Source organism: Panthera pardus, unplaced genomic scaffold (genome assembly GCF_024362965.1).
Source record: "Panthera pardus isolate Hobbes unplaced genomic scaffold, ASM2436296v1 HiC_scaffold_21, whole genome shotgun sequence".
Classification (NCBI taxonomy): Eukaryota; Metazoa; Chordata; class Mammalia; order Carnivora; family Felidae; genus Panthera; species Panthera pardus.
Window position 1 is genome coordinate 52,560,404 of NW_026526777.1, and position 13,882 is coordinate 52,574,285.

The following is a 13,882-nucleotide window of genomic DNA, read 5'->3' on the forward strand; positions in this document are numbered from 1 at the left end:
TGAAGAACACAAAGTGCCTACTAAATACTGTATCAATTTTCTGATATTCTAATAAAAGAAAATGAATAGCTTGAAGATGGTTTTATTTAATAAACCAATACCTGATTTTTACCTCACTCACTCAGTTTTTTTGGTGAAGAAATCTTCCTGCTACAAAATTTGACCTCTATACCTAAGTGTTCAGGGTCAGCACTATGTTTTTCTAGTCTTTACAAAACTCAGCAGCTTCCACACAATTTCAGAACTAGAAGCAGTTATCCAGAAATAATTCTGCCCAATTCCTTAAATTCCCAAAATAATTTAACACTCAAGTCATCAGCATTACTATTCTGAATATATTCAACACGTAACACAAATCTTGCTACCGCTTTCCAGTTTGGATTTTCCAATCCTCCCATCACAAATGTCTCCTCTCTTCCTCTCCCTCTTCCCCATGCCCTCTCGCTCAATTCCAGCTATTTTTGTGCAGTTATTTCTTCAAGACATCTTAACCACAATCTCATATAACAGACCTCCACAACTGAACTTTTTACACGTGTTTTTAGCTTTCTTTTCCATACTATCTTTCTTTCTGATAATTCTGAATTACTATGAAATATTTTCCCTTTACATCTCTCTAGTGGTACATTAAATTTAACTGAATTTTGATTTTATCCATAAAAGCTTCACTGCATTTCAATACAGTGATCTAGCTGTTGTATCATAAGTTCAAAATATAGTTTTCAACTATATATTACTTATAAGGTTATTACGAATACAGGCTGTCTCCTCACTTAAAAAAAACATCCCCAAAGCAAAGCTGTCGTGTTTTACACAACAGGTGCTTTACCTAAATAAATCACAAAAATAACTTCAAGTAAGCACCTAACTAGTACTCTGAAGACTTACTGAAAGTCTTCTTAAAGAACACTAATGTTTAAAAAAGATATTTAAGGGTGCATGAGTGGCTCACCGGTTGGGCCTCCGACTTTGGCTCAGGTCATGGTCTCATGGTTTGTGGGTTCCAGCCCTGCAATGGGCTGTGTACTGACAGCTTAGAGCCTGGAGCCTACTTTGGATTCTGTGTCTCCCTCTCTCTCTGCCCCTCCCCTACTCACACTCTGTCTTTCTCTCTCTTAAAAATGAATAAACAATAAAAAAATAAATAAAATAAAAAAGATATTCCAAGAGCAATTAAAGATTTTTATCAATCCTTATGTAATAAATATAAACTTCTCTCATTTAGGCAAATTTTACATGATTCATATGAACTGTCATGACAACTCAATTAGAAGCTAAAAGAATTAAAATACTTGAACTGTAGAAGACGCAGCTCATTTTGCAAAGGTCCAAAAATTAGTTATCATATAGCTAACAGACTCATGAAAAGATGCCCAACATCACTCATCATCAGGGAAATACAAATCAAAACTACAATGAGATACCTCCTCACACCTGTCAGAATGGCTAAAATTAACTCAGGAAACAACAGTTATTGGCAAGGATGCAGAGAAAAGAGAGCCCTTTTTCACTGCTTGTGGGAATGCAAACTGGTGCAGGCACTGTGGAAAACAGTATGAAGTTTCCTCAAAAAATTAAAAATTTATAGCAGCACTATCAACAATAGCCAAAGTATGGAAAAAGCTCAAATGAATGAATAAAGAAGATGTGGTATATACACACAATGGAGTATTACTCAGCAATCAAAAAGAATGAAATCTTGCTATCTACAATAATGTGGATGGAACTAGAGGGTATTATGCTAAGCCAAACAAGTCAGAGAAAGACAAATATCACATGACTTCACTCATATGAGGAATTTAAGATACAAAACAGAGAAACATGAGGGAAGGGAAGGGAAAATAAGATAAAAACAGAGAGGGAGGCAAACCATAACAGACTCTTAAATACAGAGAATAAACTGAGGGTTGCTGGAGGAGTGCTGGGTGGGGGGATGGGCTAAATGGGTAAGGAGCATTAAGGAGGACACTTTTTGGGATGAGCATTGGCTATCATAGATAACTGATGATGCACTAAATTCTACTCCTGGAACAATTACCCAAAAAAAAAAAAAAAAAAAAAAAAAAGATTTTCTCTAAAAAAAATAGTTTCCTCAGATTCTTTCAATTTCCTGAGGTCCAGTACAAAAATATAACTTAGACAAATTATATTTCATTTCTGAAAAAAAATTACACTGGATTATAGCTGAGAAACTCTTGTCAATTCTACCTCAGAAGTCTTTATCCATTTGGAACCTCCTCTCCCTATAAGGCCCATGAGTTTGGTAAGATCTCATCAACCCATGAAATTACCTCCCAACCAGTTCCTCTGCTAATAGTTTCTTCCTAAATAAGAAAAAACACCATAGCAATTTTAGCCTTAAAATACTTGTTGAGAATTACCTTTACTATGTCAATAACTACTGAAGTTGGATGGTGGGCACATGAGGCTTTACTATGTATGCCTCTACAAGATGGCAAATTCCTTGGGAGTAGGAATAATCTCTTATTCATCTTTAAGTCAGCAGTGTCTAGTACAGTTCCTAAGAGAGACTAGATGATTTTTTTTCAGTTGGATGAAATCATTAAGTGACTTGTCATTTTATAGAAAAACAACAACAACAACAACAAAATGGTCAAGAAACATGAAGCAATCTCAGGGTCTCAGTTAATTTGCTGAAATGGTCTGTTCTGAGTATACATTCCTATCATTCTTGATGATGAACCTCAAAGGTATGAGCTGTTTCTTTATTTATGTATCTCCTGGAGCCCAGAAAGATGCTTCATAAATGTATTTTCCAACCAAGTTATCAATCTTGCACTTTATAAATATAGCGAAGATCTCAATTTGCTATTTAGTCATCAAAATAATTTGGTTCCTGCCATTCTCGTGGTCTCTCTTTAAACTCATACTAGCAGGGCACCTGGGTGGCTCAGTCAGTTGAGCATCTGACTTTGACTCAGGTCATGAGTTCATGGTTCATGAGTTCAAGTTCCACATTGGGCTTGCTGCTGTCAGTGCAGAGCCTGCTTCAGATCTTCTGTCCGCCCCGCCTCTGCCCCTTCCCCAGTTGTGCTCTCTCTCAAAAATACACAAATCTTTAAAAAACAAAAAAACTCATACTAGAAGGCTGGCAAGGGCATCAATTTTCCTAATTTATTCTCTTTCTCATTAAAACTTCTACATGTTCCTATAAAAACTAACCTAGTACCCTACCCACATCATAGAAATGGCACCTGTCCACTTGGTTTAAAAAGTTCTCGCTCTGGAGCCAGACTGTCTAGATTCAAATACTGACTAGGTCATGTACTCACTGCATGATCACAGGCAAATTACTTACTTGCTGGGGGATCTTGAGCAAGTTACCCACTCACTGGCATTATCTGCAGTGTATTTTTATACTAGCTTCCTAACGTAGCTGCAACCTTAGTTTGTCATCTCTAAAATAAAGATAATAATAGTCTCTACCTCTGAGGGTTACCATTATAACACCTGGCACATGGTAAGCAGACTTAAGTCAGCTATTATTTTGTAGCCACACCCCACCACATATCCCCTTTTGCCATCAACTTGGCATAAGACATCATCATCTCTCTTCTGGATTATTTACAGTAGTCTTCCAACTATTCTGCCTGCTTCTGTCTTTGCATTCTTATAATTTATTTTTCCCTTCAAAGCCAGAAAGATGCTTTTAAAATGTTTAAGTCAAAACACTTCACCGTACCATGACATTATCAAGACATAAAGTGGTCAAGTAACTGTCCTAAGAAAAATGAATCTACTTATAATGTAACAGGAAATATATCAATTTACATTTATTTAAAAATTACATGTAAGAAATAACCAAGTACCAAAATATAAGCACATAAAATTTTTACAGACTTGAAGGGACAGAAATCTGTAAGACAGGAATCTTTCATTTATAAAATTCATTCAATAAATATTCGTTGAGCACCTACTATATTCTAGGGATGATGATAAGGACCTGTAAGACAACAGTAACATTAAGGAGATCATGTGCATTTGACCTAACTTTGAAGGGTTACAACAGAAAAATGAGTTCAAGACAGTGATTACGACAATGAACACCACAAATCAAAGAGAGAGGAACGTGATACAAGGGATTATGAAGGCACTGACCTATGAAAAGCATGCACCTCAAAGAGCTACTCTACACATAAGCCATAAATTTCATTCCCGTCTTTCTCCCTTTTTTCCCCATTTCCTTCCTTCATTAATATTTATTATTTGTTCTGATGTGTTCTGTGTACTATACAACATGAAAAAGCATTTAGGTCTTTTTTCCTTCTTTTGTTTTTCTGATGTAGCAGTAGTAGTATTTTGTACTTCAACAACTAAAATGCTCCAGACTAATACTCAGGGTTTTTGGTTTTTTGTGATTTTTTTCTCCCATTTAAGGCACAATTTATGCAGCATAAAATACACCGCAGTTCTGTGAGTTTTGACAAATTCATATAGCTGTGTGGTCATCACTATAACCATTAAAAAACTCTCCTATGCTCCCTTGTAGTCAACGCCACCCAACATGATCAATTCTTGGCAGCTACTGATACATTTTCTTTTTTTCTTTATTTATTTAAATTCAAGTTAGTTAACATACAGTGTAGTACTGGTTTCCGAGTAGAACCCAGTGATTCATCACTTACATATAACACCCAGTGCTCATCCCAACACGTGCCCTCCTTAATACCCATCACCCATTTAGACCATCTCCTACCCACCTCCCCTCCAGCAACCCTCAGTTTGTTCTCTATATTTAAGAGTCTCTTATGGTTTGCCTCCCTCTCTGTCTTTATCTTACTGACACATTTTCTATCATGAAAGTTTTTGGCTTCTCTAGAATCTTATATAAATGAAATGATATGGTATTAAGCCTTTCGAATCTGACATATTTCACTTAATATAATGCATTTGAGATTTATCGTGCTGTTGCATGTATCTGTAGCTCACTCTTTTAATTGCTCAGGAGTATTCCACTGACCAGTTAGTTGATTCCATTGTACCAGTTAGTTGATCCAGGTTGGAGAGCATTTGGATTGTTTATAGTCTGGGACAACTATGAACAAAGATGTTGTAAACATTTGTATACAGGTTTTCATTTCACTTGGGTAAATACACAGGAGTGGAATTGGAATTGCTGGGTAATTTAAGAAGTATGTGTTGAACTTTACAAAAAAAATTGTCAAACTTTCCAAAACAACTGCATCATTTTGCATTTCCTCAAGCAAAACAGGTTGTTTTGTACCCTTGCCAGCTCTTGGTATTATCAGTGTTTTATTGTTGTTGTTGTTGTTTTTTTTTTATTTTAGCCACTTGAGTATGCGTATAGTAATATAGTAATATCTCATTGTGGATTTAATTGGTATTTCCATAATGACTAAAGTTGTCTAGCATCTTTTCATAGGCTTATCTGTAATCCAAAATATCTTTTTTTAAGTCTATTTACTTATTTTGAGAGAGAGAAAAGAGAGAGCAGGGAAGAAGCAGAGAGAGAGGGAGAGAGAAAGAATCCCAACACGGGGCTTGAACTCATGAACCATGAGATCATGACCTGCTGATCTGGAATCAAGAGTCAAACACTTTAAACCAACTGAGCCACTCAAGCGCTCCCAAAATATCTTCTTTGGTGAACTGTCTGTTCAGATCTTTTGCTTATTTTTATTTATTTATTTATTTATTTATTTATTTATTTATTTTTTAATATATGAAATTTATTGTCAAATTGGTTTCCATACAACACCCAGTGCTTATTTTTAAATGGGCTTTTTTTAGTATTAAGTTTTGAGAATTTTTTTTTTATTCTGGATATAACTCTTTTATCGATACGAGTTTTGCACATATTTTCTCCCAGTGTGTAACTTTTCATTCTTTTCAATGTCTTTTGAAAAACAAAAGTTTCTAGTTTTGATGAAGTCAAATTTATTAGTTTTTTTCTTTCATAGATCATTCCTTGGTGTCATATGTAAGAAATCTCTGCCTAACCAAAGGTCACAAAGATTTCCTATGTTTTCTTCTATAGCTTTTATAATTTTAGCTTACATTTAGGCCTATGACCCATTTTGATTTAATTTTCTATACGGGGCAAGGTGTGCTTCAAGGTTCTTTTTTACTGTTTTTACTTTTTGCAAATAGATATCCAATTACTAAGCATTATTTGCTGAAAAGACTATCCTTTCTCCATCAAATCTCAACTACACCTCTGTTTAAAATCAATAGACCATATTTGTGCATATTTCTTTTGTGTATACAGCTAGATCGAGATATAATTTGAAGTACTTAATTCAGTGGTTTTAATATATTCACAGTTGTGTGGCCATTACCAAAATTAATTTTAGAACATTTTCATTACCCTAAAAAGAAATCCCGTACTTCTTAGCAATCACTCCCTATTTCCCTAAATCCCCACTCCAGCTCTACACAACTACTAATCTATTTGCTATCTCTACGAATTTGCCTATTCTGGATACTTCATATAAATAAAATCGTACAATTGGTGTTTTCTGATTTGTTTTCCTCACACAACATAATGTTTTTAAGGGTCATGTATGTTGCAGATGTACCAGTACTTTATTTTTATTGCTGAATATATCCCACTGTATGTATATACCACATTTATTTATCCATTCATCACTTGGTAGACATGAGGATTGGTTTCACTTTTTAGTTATTATGAACAATGATACCATAAACGTTTATGTACAAATGTTTACGTAGACATATGCTTTCATTTTTATTGGGTATATAACTACAAGTGGGATTGTTAGGCCATATCATACCTCTGTATTTAACCTTTTGAGGAACGCCAAGAATGTTTTCCAAAATGGCTGCATCATTTTACATTGCTATCAGCAGTGTTTTTAGGGTTTCAATTTCTCCACACCCTCAACAACACTAGTTATTGTCTTTTTTTATTATCCCAGTAGATGTAAAATGGTATCTCACTGTGGTTTTGATTTGCATTTCCCTGATAGCTAATGATGTTAAGCATCTTTTCATGTGCTGACTGGACATTTGTATGTCTTTTTGGAGAAATATCTTTTTAGATTGTGTGGCTCTATTTCCGAACTCTCTATTCTGCAACTTTGATCTATGTGTCTATCCTTTAATTAGTAATGTCTTGATTACTGTAGCTTGATGGTAATCCCTGAAATCAGGTAATCCCTGAAATCAGGTAGTATAAGTCTCCCAAGTTTGTTCTTCATTTTTAAAATTGCTTTGGCTCTTCTAGTTACTTTGCTTTTCTATACAAATTTTAGAATCAGCTTTTCAATTGCTACCCAAAAAATTCCACTATTTTGACTGAATTCCAAAATTTTGACTGAAATTACACTGATCCCAATGATTAGTATGGGAAGAATGGAAATCTTAATATTGAGACTTTAATTCTATGAACATGGTAAATTTTTCCATTTATTGAGGTCTTTCATTACTGTTCTCTAGTTTTTCAAAGTATAGATCTAGTAACAGTTTATTCAATTTCTACCTAAATGTTTGGTTTTTTTTCTAGTGCTTTTGTAGGTTTTTAAATTTCCTTTCCAATTTTCAATGCTAGTATATACAAACAAGACTGATTTTTGCATTATTTACCTTGTATCCTACAACCTTGTAAAACTCAGTGTCCAAGGTAGGTTCTGCCAATAAGTAACAGCAGTACGCAATCGAACGGTAGAAGAAAAGAAAGATTGCACCGCCAGGAGTAGCTATACCACAACTCCCAAGAATTACTAATAATACCTGCCAGGCCCTCTAGGAAATACTAACACCAATCACAAAGTGTTTTTTCCCCCAACCAGCTCAGGGGTCTGGGTATCTCTTCAGAAGCAAAGAACTAACCAAATGACCCCTCCCCTCACGGTTTCTTCTAAACCCTAGCTACTCTGAGTATCCTCAAAAGCCTAAGCAACCAGTTGCACAGCCTTCCTCAGAGGTCCCTGCACCAGCTCCTCAGGAGACCTCCACTAAGTCCCTAGATTCTGGTCACAAAACTTCTTCCATTTTATTTCTCTGGCCCTAGAGGATACAGCTGCTTCCTACTACTGGGGTTACTTCAATGTCTTCTTTCTTTCAGCATTCTAACACACTAGAAACCAATTACTTGCATTAATACCCTTCTGTTTGAAAAGGATGGCACGGCTTCTCTTTTCCAGACTGGACTCAAACAATCTTCTTGCTCTGATCAGCACCCCTTCCCCACTCCCAACACCTAACTCCCCTATGAAATTCTATTAACTAATGACAAAGATATTCACCCTCTCCCTCCCAAAGCTTTTACTACTTTTAAGTAATCTCAACGCTCAACATGAGGCTCAAATTCACAACCCTGAGATCAAGGCTAGCATGTTCTACTGACTGGGCCAGTCAGGTGCTCCCAAAGACTCTCTTTTTGACCAAACTTGTTTAGGCTCACCTGAACTCTCTTCTCAAATAGGTCTGACTTTTTAAGCTTCCATGCTCATCTCTGCATTGTCCAATTTTAGCAAGAATCCTACTAAGTCAGTTTAGCCAGAATCTGCCATCATCAGTACCTGATTACTCTTGATTTCTAATTGAGTTCCTCATCCTCCACCATATTCAAGTAATGTCTGATCATCCTGATCCACCTTTAGCAAGAATTTGTTAAGTCAAGTTAGCCACGAATCTCTTTACCCCTGATGTTTTTCTCTCAGTAATTTTCCATTTGCTAACCTCCACCCTCTCCCTGGCTGTAAATTTGCGCTTTTCCTTGCAGTATTTGGAGTTGACCCCAGTCTCTCCCCTACTGCAAGACCTCATTTCAGGAACCCCTATACCTGTCACGATAGCTCCCCCTCCTGAATAAAGTCTTCCTTACCACCTTTAACAACTGCCATGAATAATACTAAGTGAAATCAGTAAAAACATAAATTTAGAAACATGGACAATGCTTATTACGTTAATCTATTAACCTCTGGATACAATATAGGGAAAAATTGTGAAAAGTTTTGAAATGGGCTAACGTATGGAATGCTGCAGCTTCTGGGAATTACCTGATATGATAGAGGTGTGTGCTTCTATTCGTCTTTGATAAGGCAAATTTACAACTCTCAACAGAAGATAATGTGTGGAAAACTAGACATGCATAAGTTTTTTGTCCATAGCTATGAAAATAATTCCTGCTCATGGCAATGCAAGTGAATTATCAGGAAGAGAATATAAATCTCTAAACTGAATTCTCATCCTGATTGGTTGTAATATCTAACTGGCTCCATTACTTAAGGAGTTAAATAAACCCTCTGAGATGTGTTCAATTTATAGTTTGTATGTACAAGATAAGTAAGATGAATTTTCTTTGTTCGATTAAGGGGAGACAGCTAGCCCTCCTAACACTTAGGGTATCTCCTTAAAAACATAATAGGTTCAACATTTTGTTCAGGAAGTTGATAAACCTACTCTCCAGATTTCATACTGAGAAGTCATAAGCTTTCCGACCATCAGAGCTATAAATATGTATCTCTTAAATTAAATCAGGAACCCCTTAGGAAGTGTATAGGAGATTTGATAAAGATTATCTTTATCAAAACGTATAAAGTTTTAGGGACACATGGGTGGCTCAGTTGATTAAGCATCTGACTTCAGATCAGGTCATGATCTCATAGTTCAAGTTTGAGCCCCACATAGGACTCTCTGCTATCAGCACAGAGCCCACTTTGGATCCTCTGTCCCTCTCTCTCTCTCTGCCCCTCCACCGCACATTCTCATTCTTTCTCTCTCTCAAAAATAAATATACATTTTTTTAAAAAATATAAAGTTTTAATTATTTCTTCTTCTGCTTTACTGTATAAAATGTGTGAAATTTTTCCCGGACCTAGTAGTTTCTCCTGGACTACCTGCGTGCATGTAATTTGATACGCATACTCAATAATAAATCGTGGTTTCTATATACTGGTATGGCAGAATCTTTTTGTGGGCAAAATTATTTAATTTTACTAACAACTGATAGTCATGATTTCCTCTTTAAAAAACTTAATAAACAGAGTATGTGTAATAAATATAAACAAAGCACCCTTTTTTGTAGTTCCAGATAAAATGCTCCAAAACATAAAGTAACAGTTTTAGTCAGAAAGAATAAAACAGGCTTGGTTAACAGTTTATAATCAGTGGTGAAATGAGTAGCTCTAAGCACTATAGCCTCTTTTCATGGTAACAGACTTAGGAGAGAAAGGAAATATAACCCTTTAACAATAGATATTTACATGTTTTAGCAATAAAGCAAACAGTTGATTACTCTGAGCAATGTTCTGCCTGAATGAAATAATAAGACAAATATATCTTCCAAAAGTAAGTTAAATAAGACCATATTGGGTGGAAGACTCAGGCAAACATAAAGAGTATCTATGAATTATATTTTAACTTTCATGTTTTTAAAGTACATTAATATACTAATATTAAGATAAACATATAGATTTTAATAAGACAAATGAACATCAACTAGGTAAATGTAAAATTTTCAATAAGAAAAATAAATTTTTTACCATCTTCCTAGCAGTTCTCCCCAAGAATAAAGGATCTTCTCAGGACAATCCTTAGACACATCACCGGTTCCACTTGAGAGTTCATTATCACTCTCTGCAGAAGAAACACAAAAACAAAAATGACCAACATTGTATTATATTTTTGATATTTATATATTGTTAATCAAGGAATATGACTGTGTGTCTAATAAAACAAACAATACTTTTGCTTATATTATTATGCCCACTGGAAAAAAAACAGTAAAAACTTCATTAATACATCTTTAGTGCCTAGATAAATATAATCCCAAAGCATTAAATGTTTTATAAAAATTCCTATTCAGTTTACATAGTATGAAATTGAAAATACCTATATATAAATAACTTTATCCAAAGAGGGTAAAATTGTATAAATTTTTTAATGTTTGTTTATTTTTGAGAGAGAGAGAGAGAGAGACAGAACATGAGTGGGGTAGGGGCAAAGAGAGAGGCAGACACAGAATCCCAAGCAGGCTCCAGGCTCTGAGCTGTCAGCACAGAGCCTGGTGTGGAGCTCGAACTCACGAACCATGAGACCATGACCTGAGCCGAAGTTGGACACTTAACCAACTGAGCCACCCAGGCGCCCCAAGAGAGTAAAATTTTAAAGTTAATGGTAACACAATCAGAAATTCCTATGTGATACACTCACTACTCACGAAACTAATATTCTCAAATATTAATCTTTTATTATTGATACAAACAAACACTGAAATGAAGATTTAGGTATATATATCTGAGGTATATAGGTAATACTGAGAACTATTAATATATAACACTGAGAAATATATATATTATGATAACAAACACACAACTAGAAATATTTAAAACTTCAAGGTTTTAAGGGTATATTCATAAGTACAAATTTTTTGTTTTTGAGAGAGAGAGACAAAGAGAGACCGTGAGCAGGGGACGGGGGCAGAGGGGGCAAGAGAGACAGAATCCCACACGGGGCCTGATCCCACAACCCTGAGATCACCACCTGAGCTGAAATCAAGAGTCAGATGCTCAACTGACTGAGCCACCCAGGCTCCCTCATAAGTGGAAATACTTCCGACTAAAGGAAATACTAAAATGTTTGGCCTTTTAAAATGGCAATTTTATAAAATATCCCAATATGTAAAGTAATAGCTTTAGAAAGAGTAAGATGGGTTGAGTTACAGCCTACAGTCAGTGATGAAATGAGTAACTGTAAGCTCTATAAATCTTTTAAGCGGTAACAGAGCTGGCAGAGAAAGGAAATGTAATGGGCACAATTTATCTCATTAGAATAAGGACTTTGACACAGAGCTATATACGAAAAATCTGGAAACGTATTATCTGAATGATAAAATAAGCTAGATAAAAATCTGTCTGGCTCTTTGCAAGGACCAGTGTTTTATCAATGTTGTTAACAGTACAACAGAAGTTGGCATTAAGTGAGTCCCACAGGGATCTGTGTTCAGAACAGTATTACTCAGCATACCACAAAGCCAATGATCCAAGCAAGTATAAACTAATTCATATCAGTGGATATAAATAACACCAAAAAACAATAAAATAAAGGTAGGTATATTTGGCCTAGTTAAAAGATTTGGTCATACTTACACAAAAAGATTTTATCACACGTTTAGTAAAATATAACCAAAACATATGCACACACGTAGACAAATACTTCAACTTCTTTAGAACACTTTATTCAAAATGTGAACATTAGTCTGGATATTGGAATGGTCAGGAAGGTAAATACCTCACATAAGCAATTCTGTGAACTTTGCAACAAGTTCATGAAAATAATAGAAATGAGAGGTTTTTAAAAAGCTAAAACAAATGAAGTATTGCAGGAATAATGTAAACAGCAACAAATGAAGCCTTAATATTAAAATGTCCTAAAGAACTATCCCAGGTAAACAACTATCCCTTATAATCCTTACACTTTTTCATCTAAACTGAGGTAGTAAAGAGGGTCACTATTAAAAGTTACACTGGAGGGGCACCTGGGTGATTCAGTCAGTTGAGCATCCAACTTTGGCCCAGGTCATGATCTCACGATTCGTGAGTTTGAGCCCCGTATGGGGCTCTGTGCTGATAGCTCAGAGCCTGGAGCCTGCTTCACACTGTGTCTCCCCCACCCCACACTCTCTCCCCTACACTCGTGCTCCCTCCCCTCTCTCTCTCAAAACTAAATAAACATTAAAAGAAAATTTTTTTAAAAAGTTACACTGGAAAAAAGGTGAAACTTATCGCAGACACATAGGGACTGCTGATCACTCTTCCTATAAATTGGTACCAAGTATAATATGAGTACTTATAATATAAATTGGATTTCAATTAAGCAGGGTCCAGGATGGTCCCACCTTATACTCTATTTTGCTCCACAGTAAATAATAATACAACAAGGTTCCAAAGTATTTGATGAAGTTGTACATGCTAAATTGGAGACTAAAATCTAAGAACATAATGAAAGGGAAAAAGAAAATAGGACTCAAATCATTACTACTGACACAGAAAATCTCAGATTCTTCTTATTCTTGTTGGCAAAGGAATAAAACAAAATTGAGATGCCATAAGAAAGATTAAGAAATCTGACTACCTATAAATTAAAACCTTATATGAAGTAAGGTATAGAGTACATTAAAATAAAATTTCCAGGGCACCTGGGTGGCTCAGTCAGTTAAGCATCTGACTTCAGCTCAGGTCATGATCTCATGGCTTATGGTTTGAGCCCCACATCAGACTCTCTGCTGTCAGCCCAGACCCTGGAGCCTGCTTTAGATCCTCTGTTCCCCTCTCCCTCTACCCCTCCCCTGCTTGAATGCACACTCTTTCTCTCCCTCTCTCCTTCCCTCCCTGTCTCCCTCTCTGTCTCTCAAAAATAAATAAACATTAAAAAAAATTTTTTGAACATATGACAAATGGTCTTAATACTCAATAAACTAAAATATCCAACAGAAAATTGGTCCAAGGACATAAACACAGTACAGTTGTATAAAATATAACTGGCCAATAAAGACACTGAAGAAAGCCCTATCTCAATTATTTTTTTTATTCAAATTAAAACAACGAAACAGAAAAAAAAAAACAGATAAAATAAGAAATAATACCTACTGTTGATAAAAATATGGGGGAACAAGCAAGAAAGCTGATGTTTAAATAAGAGTCATCTTTTAAAATGTATTAAGATTCTAAATTAATATACCATTTGATTTAGCAACTACACTTTTAAAAATTTATTATTCCAGGAACACTTATGCCAGAGAGATATATGTAAAAGATTTCATTGTATCACTGCTTGTAATAATAATTGAAAACTATCACGTATTATTTAATAGAAGTTTGTTAAATTATGGTACATCCTTTCAAAAAATGCTATCCAATAGTTTAAAAGAATTGAC

The 13,882-nt window shown here is 35.2% G+C and overlaps 1 protein-coding gene across 6 annotated transcripts in view; it reads right to left on the reverse strand.

Moving 5' to 3' along the window:
* The window catches only part of RABGAP1L (RAB GTPase activating protein 1 like), a 753,664-nt gene that overhangs the window by 532,841 nt on the left and 206,941 nt on the right, over positions 1-13,882 (reverse strand). For all 6 annotated transcript variants that reach the window (XM_053909255.1, XM_053909254.1, XM_053909257.1 and 3 more), the window contains one exon: positions 10,491-10,584. In XM_053909255.1, the coding sequence (XP_053765230.1) occupies positions 10,491-10,584 (94 nt within the window). The remainder of the gene's footprint in view (positions 1-10,490; positions 10,585-13,882) is intronic.